Source organism: Lithobates pipiens, unplaced genomic scaffold (genome assembly GCF_037356315.1).
Source record: "Lithobates pipiens isolate NorthernLeopardFrog02 unplaced genomic scaffold, aLitPip1_a1.2 Scaffold_167, whole genome shotgun sequence".
Classification (NCBI taxonomy): domain Eukaryota; kingdom Metazoa; phylum Chordata; class Amphibia; order Anura; family Ranidae; genus Lithobates; species Lithobates pipiens.
This window is the reverse complement of record NW_027507753.1, coordinates 686,639-707,837: the sequence shown is the minus strand read 5'-3', so window position 1 is coordinate 707,837 and position 21,199 is coordinate 686,639. Positions and strand designations below refer to the sequence as shown.

The window sequence follows — 21,199 nt, the reverse complement described above, 5'->3', positions numbered from 1 at the left end:
GTCACCACAATGCAGTAAGACATGCTTCCTGAAGGTATCCAAGGTCCTGTGCACTGCTTCACTCCCCTCCCTGCCAGAGGAGTACCGCGATTTTGGCCCTTATGATTGCGCAATTGACCTTCAACCTGGTGCCATACCTCCTTGTGGCCGGGTTTACCCTTTGTCGGTCTTGGAGGATAAGGCCATGGAGGAGTATGTTGCTGACGCACTTTCTAGAGGTTTCACCCGCAAATCTTCATCTCCTGCTGGTGCTGGTTTCTTCTTTGTGAAAAAGAAGAGCGGTGAACTGAGACCTTGTATAGATTATAGGGGTCTCAATCGTATCACGATTAAGAATGCCTATCCAATTCCATTGATTGCTGAGTTATTTTACTGCCTCAAGGGAGCAACGGTTTTCACAAATCTTGACCTGAGAGGGGCATACAGTCTTGTGCGCATTAAGGAGGGCGACGAGTGGAAGACTGCGTTTAATACCAGAACAGGCCATTATGAATACCTGGTAATGGCCTTTGTAATCCCCCGGCAGTTTTCCAGGAATTTATTAATGATGTCCTCCGAGATTTGTTGCAATTGTGTGTGGTGGTTTATCTCTATGATATCCTCATATTTTCCAAGTCCCTGGAGAGCCCCCACACAGATGTCTGTCGTGTACTTCAGAAACTAAGAGAGAACAATCTCTATTGTAAACTGGAGAAGTGCGAGTTCCATTGTGAACAGGTTACATTCCTGGGCTATGTCATTTCCACTGCTGGTTTTTCAATGGACCCAGAGAAACTTTCTGCAGTCCTACAGTGGCCTCGACCCGTGGGTTTACGTCCTCTGCAGCTTTTCCTGGGCTTTGCCAATTACTATCGGAAGTTTATTCGTAACTTCTCGTCTCTGGTCAAGCCTCTGACTGATATGACCAGAAAGGACGGTAACCCACAGAGTTGGTTTCGGAGTCCATTAAGGCCTTTGAGACTCTCACGGCTGCCTTTGTTTCTGCTCCTGTGTTGGTACATCCTTTTATCCTAGAAGTTGATGCTTCTGAGACTGGAGTTTGCGCCCTTCTGTCCCAACGTCTTAACTCTGAGAGCTCTATGCATCCGTGTGGCTACTTTTCCAAGAAATTGTCACCCGCTGAGTGCAATTATGAGATTGGTGACAGAGAGCTGTTGGCGATCATTTTAGCCCTGAAAGAATGGAGACATCTCCTTTGAAGGTACCAATGTGCCCATTCTTTTTCTTACTGACCATAAGAATCTTACATTCTTGTCTGAGGCTAAGTGACTCTCTCCCAGAAGGGCGCGATGGGCTCTTTTCTTGTCGAGCTTTAATTACATTGTCTCATTCTTACCCGGTACTAAGAATGTAAGGGCTGATGCCTTGTCACAACAATTTTCCTTCACTTCCAAGTCGGAGTCGGTTCCGGTTCCTATGATTCCTCCTGATCGTATCTTGGCTACGGTTCGCACCAGTCTTACTTCTCCTTTGGGTGACAAAATTCTTGCTGCTCAGGTCCATGCTCCTCCTGATAAACCTTGTGACCGCTGCTTTGTCCCAGAGAGTCTCCGTACTGCAGTGCTCCAGACTTATCATTCTCCCAAGGCAGCTGCCATCCTGGGAAGAATCAACTCATTTGGGCCATCTCCCAACAATTCTGGTGGCCTAGTCTACGGGCTGATGTTACTGCTTTCGTAGCTGCCTGTCCCATGTGTGCTCAGAGTAAGACTCCATGACACGTTCCAGTGGGCCTCCTACAACCCATACCCAATGGAGAGAGGCCCTGGACTCACCTGTCTATGGATTTCATTGTGGAATTGCCCAACTCCCAAGGCAACACTGTTATCCTTATGGTGGTTGACCGGTTCTCAAAGATGTGTCATTGTATTCCACTTAAGAAGTTGCCCACCTCTAAGGAACTGGCTTCCATTTTTGCTCAGGAGATCTTTCGCTTAAATGGGCTACCCAAGGTGATTGTCTTGGATAGGGGCAGTCAGTTTGTCTCTTGGTTCTGGTGAGCCTTTTGTGCACAGTTGGGAATCCAGCTTGTGTTCTCTTCTGCATATCACCCGCAGAATGAGCCAATCAGTCCTTGGAGCAATTCCTACATTGCTATATCTCTGACCATGATAACAACTGGTCTGACCTATTACCTTGGGTAGAGTTTGCTCACAACAGTGCCTTGAATTCTGCCTCCCGATTGTCTCCATTTATGGCGAATTATGGTTTCCAACCTTCCATGTTGCCTGACTTGTTTGTTCCACAGAGTATTCCTGCAATAGAGGAGCATCTCTGTGGTCTTTGTTCCACTTGGGCACAAGTCCAGGAGGCTTTGCGTCATCCTAATGATAGGTACAGACTCCATGCTGACCGCAGACGCCTGCCAGCACCTTCCTACCAGGTTGGGGACAGGGTCTGGCTGTCATCTCGCAACCTCCGGCTTTGTGTTCCCTCACTGAAGTTTGCACTTCGGTTTATTGGGCCATTCCGTATCCTTCGCAGGATTAACCCAGTAGCTTACGCATTGGAACTTCCACCAAGTATGCGCATCTCAAATGTGTTTCAGGTCTCCTTATTGAAACCGTTAGTCTGTAACCGATTTACCACCTCGGTGCCATGTCCTCACCCTATTCAGGTTGAGAACCATGAGGAGTATGAGGTACAATCCATTGTTGACTCCCATAGGTTCTGTGGGCGCATACAGTACCTGGTGCATTGGAAGGGGTACAGTCCAGAGGAACGCTCCTGGGTTTTCATCCTCGGACGTACATGCCCCTGTCCTCCTCCATAGACTTTTTCCCCACAAGCCCAGTGGCCCTCTGAGGGGGGGGTACTGTCAGGGCTGCCTTAGCCCTTCCTCCTCTTGGCTGGCCGCTCAGCTGTCGGCTAATTGCCAGATCTTTTCTCTCTCCGCTGTTAAAAGCTGTTTCCGATGATGCTCGTCTGGCCTGCCTATTTAAAGTCTCCAAGCTCATTTCTCCATTGCCTTCATGTTTGGTCACATCACTAGGAACCATCTCCTGCTGTTGTTTCAAGACTGGCTTCCTTCCTGCTTGCAGTTGCTCACCTTGGATCCCGACATCTGGATTGGCTGATTACCTGATCTGTTTTATGAACTTTGAACTGGCTGACTACCCAATCTGGCTACTGGACTCTGGCTTGCTTGTCTACGCTTTTTCTATTTACCTTTTTATTTTTATTAATAAACAGTGTGATTTGATTGTACTTCTGTCTCTGTCTGTTTCATGGTTCCTGACACCCTGTTAAACAGGGGCTGAAAAATTGGGCATATACACTGCAACCTCTCCCATATACTCTAGTTGTAGTGCAGGAATGAGCCCTGCTGCAAAGCATTGCATCAAAAATTGTAATTACACGCCCCTGTTAAAATGGGGCTGAAAAATTGGGCTGGTGGCATCACCCAGAACCAAAAATGTTCTTCCAACATATCAGCGGAGGAGGAAGAGGATAGACAGTCACTCAGCATAGGCAGTCTTGAAGGGATGTGATATTTAAAAAAAAAATGATTCGGTTACATCAGCTTCAGGTGGTTGGTAGCTGTGGGTGATCCAAGACTGATTCATCTTGATGAAGGTCAGTCGATCAACCGAGTCGGTAGACAGGCGCACCCTGTGATCGGTAACAAATCCACCAGCAGCACTGAAGGTGCGTTCCAAAAGAACGCTGGATGCAGGACAGGCCAGTAGCTCAATTGCATACTGTGCAAGCTCTGGCCAGTGATCCATCCTCAAGACCCAGTAAGCCAGAGGATTTTCGGTGAGAAAGGTGTCCAAGTCTGACCTTGCCCCTAGGTATTCCTGCACCATGTAAATCAGACGCTGGCGATGGTTGTTGGAACCGGTCATACCTTGGGGCTGCGGACTAAAAAATTGTCTGAACGCATCAGTCAGACGGCCACATTCTCCACCGCTCCTTATGACCGATGCCTCAGCAACATGTTGTCCAGGACCAGGAGTTTGTAACCTTCCAGTCTCTGGGAACGCGTTGCACAGACCATTCTGCAAGGCCTCCTGGAGATGTTTCATCCTCTGCTCCCTCTGCGACGGCAAGATAAGGTCATCAACCTTACACGTGTACCGTGGATCAAGGAGAGTGGCCAGCCAGTAATGGTCCCTCTCCTTGCTCCGAAGAATACAAGGATTCTTCCGCAGGCTTTGCAGAATCAGGGAGGCCAAGCAGCGTAGGTTAGCTGAGGCATTTGGTCCGGAGTCCTCTGGGTCACTAAGGACAACATGATCCGCAGCTACCTCCTCCCAGCCACGTACAAGTCCACAGGTTTCTTGGGACTGTAAATCATCCCTACAAGACTGCCGCTGCTGAGTGCCAGCCTCCACCTTCATGCTGACAGAATCATCCTCCTCCTCCTCTTCCTGTGTGATGGGTGGGACAGCAGGAACACTGTCTGGATAAAGGGGACTTTGAGAGGCAAGGAAGCCCTCCTCTTCCTTCCTCTGTTTTGCCTCAAGTGCCCTGTCCATTATTCCATATTGCGTATGCTCCAACAGGTGGACAAGAGGTACAGTGTCACTTATGCATGCACTCTTATTGCTCACCATCCTTGTAGCCTACTCAAACGGTGACAGGACAGTGCATGCATCCCTGATCATGCCCCACTGGCGTGGTGAGAAAAAACCGAGCTCCACTGACCCTGTCCTGGTGCCGTAGTTGCACAGGTACTCATTGATGACCCTCTGCTGCGTATGCAGCCGCTGCAGCATGGCCAACGTTGAGTTCCACCTGATGGGCATGTCACATATAAGGCGGTTCTTGGGCAGGTTCAACTTCTTTTGGAGCTCAGCCAGCCGAGCACAGGCATTAAATGATCGGCGGAAATGCACACAGACTTTCCTGGCCTGGTTCAGGACATCCTGTAAGCCCAGGTACCTGCCCAAGAACCGCTGCACCACCAGGTAAAGGACGTGAGCCACACAGGGTACATGGGTCAGTTGTCCCTGTCGGAGGGCGGAGAGGAGGTTGGTGCCATTGTTGCAAACCACCAATCCTGGCTTAAGCTGGCGTGGCGTCAACCACCTTTCGGCCTGCCCCTGCGGAGCTGACAAAATATCTGCCCCAGTGTGGCTCCTGTCCCCCAAACAAAGCAGCGCAATCACGGCATGGCACTGTTTTACCTGTGTACTTGCGTAGCCCCTTGAACGCCTACGGAGCACCACTGGTTCCGAGGACAGAGCACTGGAAGAGGCCATGGAGGAAGAGGAGGGGGTGGAGGAGAAAGGTGTGTGACAATCAGTAGTAGCATTTTGGAGGTGTGGTGGTGGAACAACCTCCAACACTATTGCACCTTGTCCTGCATCCTTCCCAGCTGCCAGAAGAGTGACCCAATGGGCCGTGAAAGACAGGTAATGTCCCTATTCATGCCTGCTGGACCATGAGTCAGTGGTAATATGCACCTTACCGCTGTCCATCCTGTACAGCGAGGCAAGGACATTGCCTTCCACATGCCGGTAGAGAGCCGGAATCGCCTTCCATGAGAAAAAGTTGTGTTTGGGGACCTGCCACTGAGGAACCGCACATTGCACAAACTCACGGAAGGGGGCTGAGTCTACCAACTGAAAAGGTAGCAGTTGAAGTGCTAGCAATTTAGCCAAGCTAGTATTCAACTGCTGGGCATGTGTATGGCTGGGAGTGAATGTCTTTCTACGGTCCAGCAGCTGGGGCAGGGAAATTTGCCTGCTACAATCGGACGTGGGTGTACTACTAGCAGAGTGCCCGGAAGCACTTGGCTGTGACAAACCTAATTCTACACCTTCATTCCTCTCAGAGCAGGTTTCAGAGAGGACTGAAGGTCTAGTGGGGTTGGAGATCCCAACTGATGAGGAGCAAAGAGAGGTCCGCTTTGTTCTTTGGTGTGGGTCTTTGAGGTACGCTTGCCAACGAGCTGCATGGCAAGTCAACATGTGTCTGGTCAAGCATGTGGTGCCCAAGCGGCTGATGTTTTGGCCACGCGAGATACGCTTGAGACATATGTTGCAAATAGCAGCGGTGCGATCTGATGCACTCGTCTCAAAAAAGGCCCACACCAAATAACATTTAGAATAACGCGCAGAGGCAGCACCCTGCACAGGCGGAGCTCTGCGGTGTGATTTAGTCAGTGTGCTGCCCCTAAGCTGGCCCCCGGAGGGCATCCTGCCTCATTTGAGATGTGCCTCCTCCTCCTCTCTCCTACCAGGCACCCACGTGGAGTCAGTGCCCTCATCATCCTCTACCTCTTCATCGCTGGAGCAAACCTGGCAGTATGCTGCAGCGTGTGGAACATGACTGCTAGATTGCTGTCCTTCTTGAGCATCCCCTCTCTCTGCGCTCACGCTACTGCCTTCCTCTAGCTGAGTATCATCATCAGAGCCTACAAAACACTGGGTATCCTCCTGAAGCATGTACCCAACACTGTGCTCAAAGAGTTCAGGAGACTCCTCAGGGGGACGTGGTGGGTCTAGGGAAGGAGTTACTGATAATGACATTGAGACGAGGGAAGAGGATGCGTTGGCAGCTGCTTTGCTAGTACCCTGAGCCTGGGTGAGAGAGGATGAGGAGGATGAAGAGGGCTTGGTCATCCACTCTACCAAGTCTTCGGCATGATGTGGCTCAACGCGTCCAGCTTCCGAAAATAAGGACAAGCGTGTCTCACGGCCACGTGCTGATTATGATGCACCGTGTCCACGACCAGCACTGTTGTCTCTAGACACAGAGCCTGTTTGCCCTCTTTTATCAGCTCGTGCCTGTCTGCCTCTCCTTGTTGGCCTTCCAGACATGGTAATGGCCTGAAGGGAGATGGGAAAACCAGAAATTGGGTAGTGTATATTGTGCTGGAGGCACACAACACCCACTAACTCCTGCAGATGCCTTTATTATAGAACAACAGGAATTAAAGGGTAGATACCAGTGTATACAGTGCTGTGCTGGAGGCAAGGTGGATAATGTTGTATACTGCACTCAGGTCACACAGACAACACCCAGAAACGCCTGCAGATGGCTGATAGCTCAATTACAGAAGAGAAATATAGCTATATAGGTGGATAAAGGTGTATACTGCACTCAGGGCACGCAGACAACACCCAGAAACTCCTGCAGATGGCTGATAGCTCAATTAGAGAAGAGCAATAATGTTAAATAGGTAGATACAGGTGTATACTGCGCTGAAGGTACACAGAGAACACCCACTAACTCCTGCAGACGCCAACACACTACATAAGGCCGCCGTGCTGGTGGCCTTATATAGTGTGGGGCGTGTACTACACAGCCTGAGCTATGATTGGCCACAGGCATCCTGCTAATGTCATGAACTTCAGCCACCTGTCTGTTGTGTAAATGAGTCTAGTCTGAGTATTCACACATTGTTGTTTGTGCTAATTAACCCTGTGTTTATGTTTATGGTAATGTTTATTGCATTGTTAGTGAGCTAGGAGCCGAAAAGTCCTATCCCTCAGTCAACTAGTCTGAGTGTTGATTTAGATAATCAGCTCATGCTATTTAGGTTAGGTTTTAGTCTTCTACTGTATTATAAATACTTGGCATTTTGGTTCTAATAAATCAGTCCATGTTAGCACTAATCAAGTCTCGTCTTGTTTTGTGCTTGTGAATGGTTGGAATATCTGATCTCTATATTCAGACTTAGGAAGCGGTATACTGACAGAAGCACTCAATCGGAGTGTGGGATCGGTTCCGTCACAGTTCTCTTTTCACATATTTATTTGTAAAACATTTTGAAAACCATTTTTCATTTTCCTTTAACTTTAAAATTAATGTCCACTTTGTGTTTGTCTATCACAGGGATATGCAATTATCAGACCTCCATCTGTTGCAAAATTACAAGTCCCATCATGCCTCTGCCTCTGGGTGTCATTCTTGTGGCTGTCAGAGTCTTTCTATGCTTCATGCGACTTGTAGTTCTGCAACAGCTGGAGGTCCGCTAATTGCAAATCCCTGGTCTATCATAATAAATCCCAATAAAATACATTTATGTTTTTGGTTGTAACATGACAAAATGTGGAAAGTTCAAGGGGTATGAATACTTTTTCAAGGCACTGCAAGTCTGTACTGGCAGCTGGCAATGCTATAAAGAGCATATAGGAGGGAAGGGAAATTAAATTATCCCCCAATATGTCTATATGTACATTATCCTATGGAGAGATTGGTTTCACTGTGGTAATCTAACATGATTGCTTCCATAGTGGTAAGTTACATCTCGGATGAATATTGGGAGCCATTTGTTAAAAAAATATATATTAGGGGGCTATTTATTAAAATAATTACCTTCATTAATAATTCACATAATGTGTGTAATATGTTTATTTCCTATAATCTTCAGCTCCATCTAGTGGCCATAATGTCATATATTACTGGTTGAGGTATATCAAGAAAATACTGTATTATGGCCACTAGATGGAGCTGAAGATTATAGGAAGTAAACCTGTTAGACAAATTATGGGGATTATCAGTGATGGTTGTAGAAATGACACAAGCTCATAATATTTTTATGTATATATAGACCTCCTAATGTATATGTAGGGGTTTTAAACATTATTGTTTCATAGTTAACTAAAATAAACTATAAATCATTTAAGAAACCTCCCCCCTGAATAATGATGTATCTGATCAGTGTGAACTAAGAACTCTGATTACCCCCAAATCTCCCAGCAGTATGTGTCATGTGACACGGGGCTGTTTTCTCCTTAGGATTATAGACAAAGGATTCCCCCGACCACTACACTAATCACCATAACATTTGGGGTCCTCCAGTCATTATGGATCACTGGACCATCTCAGAAGATCATTTCCATCAATGATAAATACAATCTGAAGAGACGGGAATGTGATGGTGGAGTTGATGAAAAGATCCTGAACTCTTCTAATGGGTGGACTGACCAGATGTCTACAGGAAATGTCCAGACTATGGAGACATAAGATGTCCTATCATCTAATTCCAATCTCTGGAGATGTGAGATGGAGGAAAACATTGGAAAGGATGGTCAGGATCAGCAGTCATACCTTGTGGGGAGGAGGATGAGGAGGAAGAGGTCGCCATGACATCAGAAGATGACCCGAGATGACATCACCTGGAAAGAGACCAAACAATAATAAAATAATTTGTAGTGCAATGAACAGGAATTTGCTTCCTTATGTGAATAACGATTGGCTGTCTAGGTGTCCAATCTGGGAAGATCTGAAATGGACTTCTGTCATTTACAGCCCATAACTATGATGGTCAATAAATAACTTCATTCCAGCATTCATCTGATTGGTATCTCGGGGGTCACAAAGGAATTTTACCCTGTTTAAGGCCCCAATTTTTACATGCCCATATATTTAGGTGTCACCTCCACAAATCTGTGCCATTCATAGCCAAGACTGGTACTAACCAGCACCAAAGGATCAGCCAGTAAGATGTCTATAGAGAGGTCAGGTAATAAAAATGAGAATACGCCAAAATAGAAGCGATGTGTGATCAGCAGAGACCTCCATTCAATAATAAGATGCTTCCAAGTGGATTCTTCAGGAAGGTCGGTAATTATTGTTCATAAAAAGGTTAAACACCATTAATGAATTTTGTGTCTCTTTAGTGGCCACTTTGTCAGGGAAAGGTGTACAGGACACTTTAATGGGTGGGATCTGTGTACATTCCTTTAGCACAGACTATACTGTACAGTATACTGATATGTAAGTTTTTTTATATATAATTATAATTATTCATGACCTATTAATATTCCTGGCCAGGGACGAAACCAGGGGGCAGGGGGGAGGCTGCCCTGGGTGCAGCATTGAGAGGGGTGCTGCAGCTGGTACTGATCCTCCTGCAACAGCTGAAAAGCCGCTTCTCCTCCTTTACCTCCCCCTAGCTTTCAACTGCTGCAGAAGGAAAATTCAGGGATCGGTACATACCCGTCAAAGCTGACCCAGCTGCCACGCCGGTTCCTGCCCCTTCTTCAGAACATGCCCCCCTTCACTCCTCTGTCCCCCTCCTCTGGTACCCCTGCATTGCTCACATCTTCTTCCTGGCTAGTCATGTAGTGTAGGCTGAATAAAAACATGATACTGAGCACAGAGAAGCCCATCATATGATCAGGAAGACAGCAACACAAGGTTATAACACAACCTTCCTCGGCACTCACTTTCCTGGTCTTTCCTTCCCCCACTATCCATCCTGTCTGCTGCTGTAGGTAATCTAGATGGAGAGCGGGGGAAGGAAAGACCAGGAGAATGGGTGCCAAGGAAGAATATGTTATAACTTTGTGTAGCTGCCACCCAGATCATATTATGAGCTTCTCCATGATGAGGATCACATTTTTTATTCAGCCTGCACTACACAACAAGGGGGAGGAGGTGAGCGCTGTGGGGGTACCAGTGCAGGGGGGGTAAAGGAGGGGAACCAGAGGAGCACGAGGGGAACCAGAGGAACACAGGAGGACCATAGGAGTAAGGAAGCCTGCGGGAAGCCCCCATGGCGTCAGAGTGGTGGGGTTACTTGTTTACATCACCTGGTGGCCCCGCCCTTAGCTATATAAGAAGTGTCACCCAGAAGAAGCGTCGCTTTTTCAGGAGCCTACCATGGATGTGAAACGGTTGCGGCTTTTTTTCTTCGGTTTGTCAGGCAGCATGGATTTACATTGTGGGACATTTTTTTTTTATTCTTTAACCACTTGCCGACCGCCGCACGACGATGTACATCCTATTTTTGAAGAGGGATATCTCGGTAACGGCAGCAGCTGCTGCCACAACCGAGATATCCATCACTTCAGGCGGCGGTCGGCTGTACGATAACGGTGGTCTCCGCGGCGCATCCGCCCATACCTCTTAAAGGTATATTTTTTTTAAATATCAGATTTTCTTTTTTTATTTATTTATTTTTTTTTTTTTGCATTTTAGCCCAAATATGAGATCTGAGGACTTTTTGACCCCAGATCTCATATTTAAGAGGACCTGTCATGCTTTTTTCTATTACAAGGGATGTTTACATTCCTTGTAATAGGAATAAAAGTGATCCATTTTTTTTTTTTAAACAGTGTAAAAATAAATAAAATCAATTAAAATAAATAAGAAAAAAAAAAAAAAATTAAAAACACCCCGTCACGACGAGCTCGCACACAGAAGCGAGTGCATACGTGAGTAGCGCCCGCATATGAAAACGGTGGTGAAACCACACATGTGAGGTATCGCCGCGATCGGTAGAGCGAGAGCAATAATTCTAGCCCTAGACCTCCACTGTAACGCAAAAAATGCAACCTGTAGAATTTTTTAAGTGTCGCTTATGGAGATTTTTGAGGCTAAAAGTTTGACACCATTCCACGAGCGGGCGCAATTTTGAAGCGTGACATGTTGGGTATCAATTTACTCGGCGTACCATTATCTTTCACAATATAAAAAAAAAATTGGGCTAATTTTACTGCTGTCTTATTTTTTTATTTAAAAAAGTGAATTTTTTCCCAAAAAAGTGCGCTTGTAAGACCGCTGCGCAAATAAGGTGTAAAAAAAAGTATTTCAATGACCGCCATTTTATTCTCTAGGGTGTTAGAAAAAAAAACAATATAAAATGTTTGGGGGTTCTAAGTAATTTTCTAGCAAAAAAAACTGTTTTAAACATGTAAACACCAAGTCTGAAAAAGAGGCCTGGTCCTTAAGTGGTTAATAAAGGACTTGTCTTTTTTACAATTTACATTTTTTACAATTTACAATGTACCCTGTTACCAATTCACATAGGGGGGCTGGGATCTGGGGGTCCCCTTGTTAAAGGGGGCTTCCAGATTCTGATAAGCCCCCCGCCCGCATACCCCCACAACCACCGGGCAAGGGTTGTGGGGATGAGGCCCTTGTCCGCATCAACATGGGGACAAGGTGCTTTGTGGGGCTACTCCAACGCACCCTCCCCATGTTGAGGGCATGTGGCCTGGTATGGTTCAGGGGGGTGCTCTCTTGTCCTCCCTCTTTTCCTACAGCCTGCCAGGTTGCGTGCTCAGATAAGGATCTGGTATTGATTTTGGGGGGACCCTACGTCATTTCTTTTTAATTTGGTGCAGGGTTCCCCTTAATTTCCATATCAGACCTGAAGATCCTGGTATGGATTTTATGGGGACCCCCGCCATTTTGTTTTATGTTTTGGTTTGGGGTTCTCCTTAATATACATACCAGACCCAAAGAGCCTGGTAATGGACTGGGGCAACCCATGCACTTTTTTTCATGAATTTTATCTATATTGCCGAGACCCGACAATTCATTACAGACACGATCAGTTTCAAATGACAATTTTTATTTAGAAATGTCATTTTGCTGTGGGATTGTTCTAAACACGGGAAAACTGTGCTACTTTACAGGAATACTATAGACACCCCCCAGGCACGATATCTGAAGCAATATTTCATTTTTACTGTTTCACTTTAACCACTTCAGCCCCAGAGGATTTTACCCCCTTCCTTACCAGAGCACTTTTTTGTGATTTGGCACTGCGCCTCTTTAACTGACAATTGCATGGTCATGTGAAGTTGTACCCAAACAATTGATGTCCTTTTTTTCCCCACAAATAGAGCTTTATTTTGGTGGTATTTGATCACCTCTGCGGTTTGTATTTTTTGCACTATAAACAAAAAAGTGCGACAATTTTGAAAAAAAAAAAACACTATTTTCTCCTTTTTGCGATAATAAATATCACATTTTTAAAAATAAAAACATTTTTTTCCTCAGTTTAGGCCAATATGTATTCTTCTACATATTTTTGGTAAAAAAAAAAAAAAATCGCAATAAGCGTATATTGATTGGTTTATGCAAAAGTGATAGCATCTACAAAATAGGGGACAGATTTATGGCATTTTTTTACTAGTAATGGTGGCAATCTGCATTTTTTTCGTGACTGTGACATTATGGCGGACACATTGGACACCTTTGACAAATTTTTGGGACCATTCACATTTACACAGCGATTTGTGCTATAAACTTGCACTGATTACTGTGTAAATGTGACTGGCAGGGAAGGGGTTAACACCAGAGGGCGCTGCAGGGGTTAATATGTTCCCTATGGGAGTGATTCTAACTGTGGAGGGAGGGGACTCACAAGGGGAGGAGACCGATCAGTCTTCCTCTGTACTGAGAACACACCATTGGTCTCCTCTCCACTGACAGGATGTGGATCTGTGTGTTTACATACACAGATCCATGGTCCTGCTGTGTTCCCGAGCAATCACGGTTGTCCGACGGACATCGCGGCCGCCGGGCATGCTCTCCGGGTCCCGAGCAATGACGCAGGTGCTCGCGCCCGCCCAGGATGGGAGATCCCATCTGCGGGCGTCATATGACTATACACCAGGGCTGAAGTGGTTAAGCATTAATAGAATCACTGCTCCCAAAAAAACGGATGTTTTAAAAAAAAAAGTTATATTGATACATGTCACTTGGGGCAGGACCCGGGTCCCCAAACACTTTTTATGACAATAACTTTTAATTTTTCATGTTCCTGTCCCATAGACTTTAACGGTGTTCGTGTGTTCTTCAGAATTTTTTGCCTGTTCGATATGTTCTGGTGTGAACCGAACCCGGGGGTGTTTGGCTCATCCCTAGCTAGGAGAAATAAGGGGTACCAGTGGTTTCCCATATAATCTGACATAGGGGTGTCTGGACTTGAAATGTTACAAATTATTTGAGGAAACTAAATATGTCCATATTATGGCTGTGCTATTATTAATTTGGAAGTTATGAAACATGCTGAAATTTCAGAACTATCCCAACTGTTTAAGATTTATCTGTATTAAGGTATTTACGACTAGACATGTAGACTCTGAAATATTTTGTTTCAGAATTTAGTTTTTGTCCAAAAAATACATTTATTTAGTTACGCCCAAAATTTGTTTTTATTTATTTTGTTTCGTAAAAAATGCATTCGTCCGACAATCCGAAATAATTAAGGTTGAATCTGTCATTGAAGGCTTATGGCATCTGTTGAATGTTCTAAGATTTGACGGAGCAGCTAAACTGTACGACACCGAAATCGTACATTTCCAGTCGAATGTTCCACCTACAAGCTATAGTAGAACTCTAATGTTGTATGACACTAGTAATTATTATATTTATTCATTATTAATATTAGTCAACCAACATTAGAATTCTTCTATAGCCTATGGGCAGAGCATTTGACCAAAAATGTCCATTTGCGGCGACTGCTTCGCCGAATCTTCATATCAAATCTTTTCTCTCTATGTAGAATAATCTTGAACTAATAGAGCTAAAGTTAGGCACATTCAACCACAGGTTCGATGGACACAGATCGCTATTGTCAGCGTCATTTTGAATCTCCTATCTATATTAACTGTTGCAACAAAATAATAAAGCATTTGTTTATGTTGGATTTTTTGGTTTTCGGATTCTGCACGTTCGTTATCATTTGTTAAAACAATAACAAAAATACCTGAAATTCAGATGAAAACGAATGCACATGTCTATTTACGACTGGTATCTGTTGGTTCTCTGGATTGAGAGGGTGACAGTTTTATGATAGGCCTGGACATCCTGCCAGGCCAACATTAGTTGTTTTCACAGGCCTAATGATGGTTCTCTAGGGTGAGATAACAACTTCTTTGAAGTATAAAGCTATGAATTCCTGGAAATAAGGGAGGAGGGAGAGGGTTCAGATTTCTACTGCAAAGTTTAACTGTTAGCCAAGCTGTCATGGCTGCCCCGAGTTTCTCAAATAACATGGCCACTAGCTACAGCTTTTCTTGTGTCCAGTATGTGATATTGTTACAATGATCACCGTGTATTAATACATAAGGGGGATATGATCTCCATGTATAAATACATAAGGGGGATATGATCTCAATGTATAAATACATAAGGAGGATAGGATCTCCATGTATAAATACATAAGGAGGATATGATCACCATGTATAAATACATAAGGGGGATATGATCACCATGTATAAATACATAAGGGGGATATGATCACCATGTATAAATACATAAGGGGGATATGATCACCATGTATAAATACATAAGGGGGATATGATCTCCATGTATAAATACATAAGGGGGGATATGATCACCATGTATAAATACATAAGGAGGATATGATCACCATGTATAAATACATAAGGGGGGATACGATCACCATGTATAAATACATAAGGGGGATATGATCACCATGTATAAATACATAAGGGGGATATGATCTCCATGTATAAATACATAAGGGGGATATGATCTCAATGTGGTACAATATTCTCTGTGAGTTATTCCATTAACCACTTCAATACAGGGCACCTTCCTTCCCAGCCCAATTTTCAGCTTTCATCGCTCTAGTGCTTTCAGTGACAATTGCGCGGTCGTGCTACACTGTACCCAAATGAAATTTTTATCATTTTGTTCGCACAAATAGAGCTTTATTTTGGTGGTATTTATTCACGACTCCGTTTTTTATTTTTTGCGATATAAGCGCAAAAAAAGCAGAAATTTGGAAAAAAAACAATATTTTCTTTTTTCTATTTTAAAAGAAATCCAATAAAATCTAATTTTGTCATAAATTTAAGCCAAAATGTATTCTGCTACATGTTTTTGGTAAAAAAAATTCCGTTAAGTGTATAATAATTGGTTTGTGTGATCACAGACATATGTACGCAAATGATCATGTACATATGTGTGCAGGTGATCACGTACATATGTGTGCAGATAATCATTGGGACATGTGATTTTAGTGGGACATATGTGAGGGACGTGTTTTTATTATTAGGGACATGTGTTTTTATTATTTGGGGACATGTATGTTTTGGGGACATGTTTGGGGACATTGTGTTTACACTGTGTGGTGATTTGTGTTTACACTAGACTGGTGATCAGTGAGTAAAAAGCTGTAAAAAAAACAGCCCATACTCACTGATCACCAGCCGGCTGCAGCGATCTGCTCTCCTCTCCTCAGCGATGACTTCTGTGTGAGGAGAGGAGGAGCAGATTGCCTAGCAACTGGCTGTTTGTTTACATCACATGACGGCCATGATTGGACACGGCCGTCATGTGATCAGGTGGGCCAATCACAGAGCCCTCCTGCCGATATGAGATGCTCCATGTCCGGGTGACACGGGCACATCGGGATCGCGCCACTGCGATCCAGCTCCTTCTGATGGACGTTCCTGAACTTCCTATCAGAAGTAGACGGCTCCCACCCGGCCGTATATGTGCATTGGCCGGGTGGGAAGTGGTTAAACGTTAATAGCATATAATACACTGAGTTGTTTGACTTATTACTTTAATGTGGTGCAAAGATGTCTGAACCCAGAGTGTCAGGTGGGTTGGAATGTTCACAAGGTCATGGAGGTGCAGATGAGCAGGTAAATCCAAGCAGTCCCCAAGGGGGTCATGCTACATATACTTATAGATAGAGTATGAATGTTACAAAAAATGGTCACTGCTCCCATCTATAACTTATCTCTACAGCAAGGATCACTGGAAGGGCAATGCATTTCAAATAAACATATGCCGCACCACTAGATAAATAAAATGCATAGTGCTGAAAACACTGGAGGTGATACCCAAACCTTAAAATAACTAAATATAATATAGTTCTGCGCTGTAAAATAAATACCAAGCACAGGGTGTGGAAGAATGTACACAATGCAATGCTGCATATCATACAGCCATATGTAGGCAAATAACAAATAAAGTGACAATGTGCATAAGTGCAAGTGATATACTAAAATATCATCATCTCCTGATGAAGTCACATTACCATGACAAACACGTGTCGGGACGTACAGGCACCGGAAGTGATGACGGTGAGCTCGTTGCTCGTGTTTGTTTTGATTTTTTTTACATAATGCAAATGTGAGTACTCTGGCCGCGTACACACGGGCGGACTGTTCGCTCAACTTTGTCCGCTGAACAGTGTTTCAGCGGACAGTCCGCCCGTGTGTGGGCTTTCAGCGGACAGTTTCAGCGGACAGTTTGACGGACAAAGTCTTTCGGAAATTCCGAAAAACTGTCCGCTGAAACTTTGTTTGAGCGAACAGTCCGCCCGTGTGTAGGCTACTTTCGAAATGAGCAAACTGTTCCCGCTCGGAGGAAAGTCCGCTCATTTTGAAGGCGTGTCAAGGTAGGCGGGGTTCGCGCCTGGAATGGACTTAAAGGGGAACCCCAACGCTGAAAAAAATCGGCGTGGGGGTCCCCCAAAGTCCACAACAGACCCTTGTCCGAGCACGCTACCCGGCCGGCCAGGAAAGGGGGGCGAGCGAGCGCGCCCCCCCTCCTGAGCCGTACCAGGCCGCGTGCCCTCAACATGGGGGGTGCCTTGGGGAAGGGGGGGCCGCGCGGCCCCCCCACCCCAAAGCACCTTGTCCCCATGTTGATGAGGACAAGGGCCTCTTCCCGACAACCCTGGCCGTTGGTTGTCGGGGTCTGCGGGCGGGGGGCTTATCGGAATCCGGGAGCCCCCTTTAATAAGGGGGCCCCCGGATACCGGCCCCCCACCCTATGTGAATGAGTATGGGGTACAATGTACCCCTACCCATTCACCTGTAAAATAAAAGTACCCAAAAAAAAAACACAACACACGAGAAAAAATATTTTATTGCACAGCTCCGGGGGTCTTCCGTCTTCGGGGGTCTTCTCGCCGGACTCCTCCGCTATCTTCGTGTAGCTCTTTTGCTAGCGGAGGAGCCCGGCTTTCTTCCTCCCCGCCGCCGGCCTCTTCTCCCGACTTCGGGGGTCTTGTCCCCCTCTTCGGTTCTTCTGCCGGGCCACCGCGCCTTCTTGTAGCTCTTTTGCAGGCGGTGGCCCGGTCTTCTGTCGCCGCTGTCGCCGTCGCCGCCTTCCGTTCTTCTTCTTCTTCTTGTTCTTCTTCTTCTTCTCCAGGAGATGTTGACACGACGCTCTCTCCGGGCCGGAATGCCAGAGCCGCCCTGCGCTGCCATTTATATAGTGACAATGGGGCGGTGTCACATGGTATATGTCACATGGGTTGGTTACATGGGTTGATGTCACATTGTGACCCCGCCTCCTTACGATGTCATAGTCCCCATGTGACATCAACCCATGTGACCAACCCATGTGACATATACCATGTGACACCGCCCCATTGGCACTATATAAGTGGCAGCGCAGGGCGGCTCTGGCATTCCGGCCGGAGAGAGCGACGTGTCAACATCTCCTGGAGAAGAAGAAGAAGAAGAAGAAGAAGAAGAAGAAGAAGAAGAAGAAGAAGAAGAAGAAGAAGAAGAAGAAGAACAACGGAAGGCGGCGACAGAAGACCGGGCCACCGCCTCTAAAAGAGCTAGAAGAAGGCGCGGTGGCCCGGCAGAAGAACCGAAGAGGGGGACAAGACCCCCGAAGTCGGAAGAAGAGGCCGGCGGCGGGGAGGAAGAAAGCCGGACTCCTCCGCTAGCAAAAGAGCTACAAGAAGATAGCGGAGGTGTCCGGCGAGAAGACCCCCGAAGACGGAAGACCCCCGGAGCTGTGCAATAAAATATTTTAACCCTGTGTTGTGTTTTTTTTTGTACTTTTTTTCACAGGTGAATGGGTAGGGGTACATTGTACCCCATACTCATTCACATAGGGTGGGGGGCCGGTATCCGGGGGCCCCCTTATTAAAGGGGGCTCCCGGATTCCGATAAGCCCCCCGCCCGCAGACCCCGACAACCAACGGCCAGGGTTGTCGGGAAGAGGCCCTTGTCCTCATCAACATGGGGACAAGGTGCTTTGGGGTGGGGGGGCCGCGCGGCTCCAAACTTTAAACTTTTAACTTTATCACACCGCTGTTACAGATTACTGGCTCTGGTGCAATTACACAGGGAAACTTTCTTGTCTGAATCGGATGTTCCACCCGGTTTGAGACAACTACTGATTTATACAGTCTCCTGATTTCAGGCTTACAAACACTAGATGATTGCAGGAGAGGCCATACTTTACGGTGTGTTGAGTGCTCCTAATATATTTTATTGTATTATGATTGCCCTTGTGATTTACTAAATAATTGGTGGCTCTCTTACTCTTAGGGTACCGTGGCCAAGAAATATAACAAGATAAAATAAAAAAAATCCTCTCTCCTGAACTAGAGGTATTGATGCCTGCTCTTTGTTGCTATCAACCATTTGAACATTGAAACTGCAGCAGTCTTCTATATATTGGGAATCAGCCTATTGGTGTCCCTTTATTTTGAACCTACTCTTTTTTGAGTGAGTTTTCTTTTCTTTTTGTTCCTTTTTTTATTATTAAAATTTTGGCAATTATGTTTTACATGTCCCCATGGTGACCTATAGACGCTGTTGGCCTCCCCCTGGCTTTGACAATCTGATCCCTATCTCTGTTATTGAATCTGCAATATATCATGTGTTGAATCATGTTGTTTAGTACCTATTTTGTTAGGGATGTGATGTTGTATAATATTTTTGTATGATTAATTAATAATAATAATCTTGTTTCTTTGTTAGTTTACTAGTCACACAAATCTCTCGCTCCAGAAGAAGCGTGTTAAAACATGCGAAACATGTAGAGCTTTCTCCTTCTCAAGCAGTACACCTAATACCGCGAGTAGAATAATCATATTTCTGAAGATTATGTATTAAATGTTTACTATCTATTTCCAAAAGTGAAAATGTGAAATGGCGGTATAGTCTGTATATTATGGAGGATATGAGTCCTGCTGTGATTAGATGTTCTTTTAGCAATCTCTGTTGTTCAGTACAATGGAAAAAATATGTTCTTAATAAAATGTTGATTTTTTTTTCTTTTTTTTTTTATCCTTTATTCTATGATTGTTTTATATATGGTGCCTAAAAAGTCCAGAAGACCCACCTTTTGTATTTTTTGTAGAATATTAATTGGGATGTGGCACTTATTATACCTCCTATGTATCCACAGCACCACTCTGTGTGATACATTCTTTAATTAGCATTCTTTGTAATTATTGGTATTCTCTAATAAAAAATAAAAAAATATATTGTGTTACATATATAAAAATAAGAATGCTTGGTGTCTCACCTTGTTAGATCTGTCCATACATCCTCAGATTGTTTGTTCTCTTCTGGAAATAGTTCTAGTGAGCAAAGATGTTTTTCTGCCTTGGAGGTGGAGATGTGGGGGAGGAGAATTCCAGTAACATAACACCCCTCCACCCGTATAGACTATTCAGACGTCGTTATTCTCCAACACAGCCCAACACTGAGCGTGTCCACATTCCTCATCTTGTGTAATGAGCTGAACACGTCTCATCAAGAGGCTTGTCATACATTATACAATTTTTTCTTATTTATTTCCTTTAGATTTACCTTCAACTATGTAGTGCAAGGGTCAGCCTGATTGCATGCAAATGTAAAGTCTTTAGGTTTGACCTTATATTATATGGTTTTGGGGAATTGTATAATGTATGGCCAGCCTAAGGGGGTCTATTCATAAAAAAAGATCTGCAGAGCTATTCAACCAGCAAACTGCATGTCTATCTGCCATGGATGGGGGACTGAGGGTGGAGGGATGGGAAAGCTTGGTATCTCCATCTATTGAATGTCCTCAGAAATCAACCAACATTCTTGCAGATTTCTTTATATATTGCTGAACAACTTGGATAGGATACAGGGAGCCGAGGGACACTAAACAGTACTAGGAGGACCCTCTTCACTCTGCAGATACTTCTTGGAAGAGTCCCTTCAATGGTAACTCAGGGAATTGACAGCACTGGGACACCATAAGCAATGTTGCAGGACCGGCAAGTCTTAGTGCACCAGGGGTTAACAGCGGCAACAGTCACCCAGATCCTGCCCTCAGGTCTATACTCACAAGTCCTCGGGTACTTGGATACCTCCTTCCATCGTCAGACAGAAATTTCCTTAGTGAACTCTCCAGACCGGATCCTAGGTGAAATCCCCCTTCTTTAGTTTCAGAGGTTCTTAGCAAGTAGCCTCCTCAGCTTTAGCATAGCCGGGACCTTGATGAGCTCAAGTAAATCTCAGCTGGGCAGCAGCCCTCCAGGCTGGGAACTTCTCCTCCTGGACAAGAACATTAATTTCTGTAGGCCTCAGGCTTTTTATGTGCTGTGCAGCCACCTACTGGGCACACCTCCCCAGGGATTGGCTGAGACCTCATAAATATCCTGAATACTCCTTTGGCCTATTCCACTCCTATGTTCTGAGTTTTCCAGAAGCCAGGGTGGAGCAATCAATCCTGCAGCCTGTGAGACCTTGATCAGTCCAAAGCAATCAATCACCGCTCCACTGAATACAGAACA

General features: G+C 45.1%; 1 protein-coding gene across 3 annotated transcripts in view; it reads right to left on the bottom strand.

The window, feature by feature from the left end:
- LOC143986526 (NACHT, LRR and PYD domains-containing protein 3-like) overlaps nt 1-21,199 on the bottom strand; it is a 262,440-nt gene that overhangs the window by 51,968 nt on the left and 189,273 nt on the right. For 2 of the 3 annotated variants that reach the window (XM_077484882.1, XM_077484884.1), the window contains exons 1-2: nt 19,960-20,036; nt 9,007-9,074 (exon numbers count right to left, since the gene is read on the bottom strand). In XM_077484882.1, coding sequence (XP_077341008.1) covers nt 9,007-9,043 — 37 coding nt within the window. In that variant the 5' untranslated portion in view covers nt 9,044-9,074; nt 19,960-20,036. Of the gene's footprint in view, nt 1-9,006; nt 9,075-19,959; nt 20,037-21,199 lie in introns of those variants that run through there. The other variant, XM_077484883.1, reaches the window with a different exon arrangement.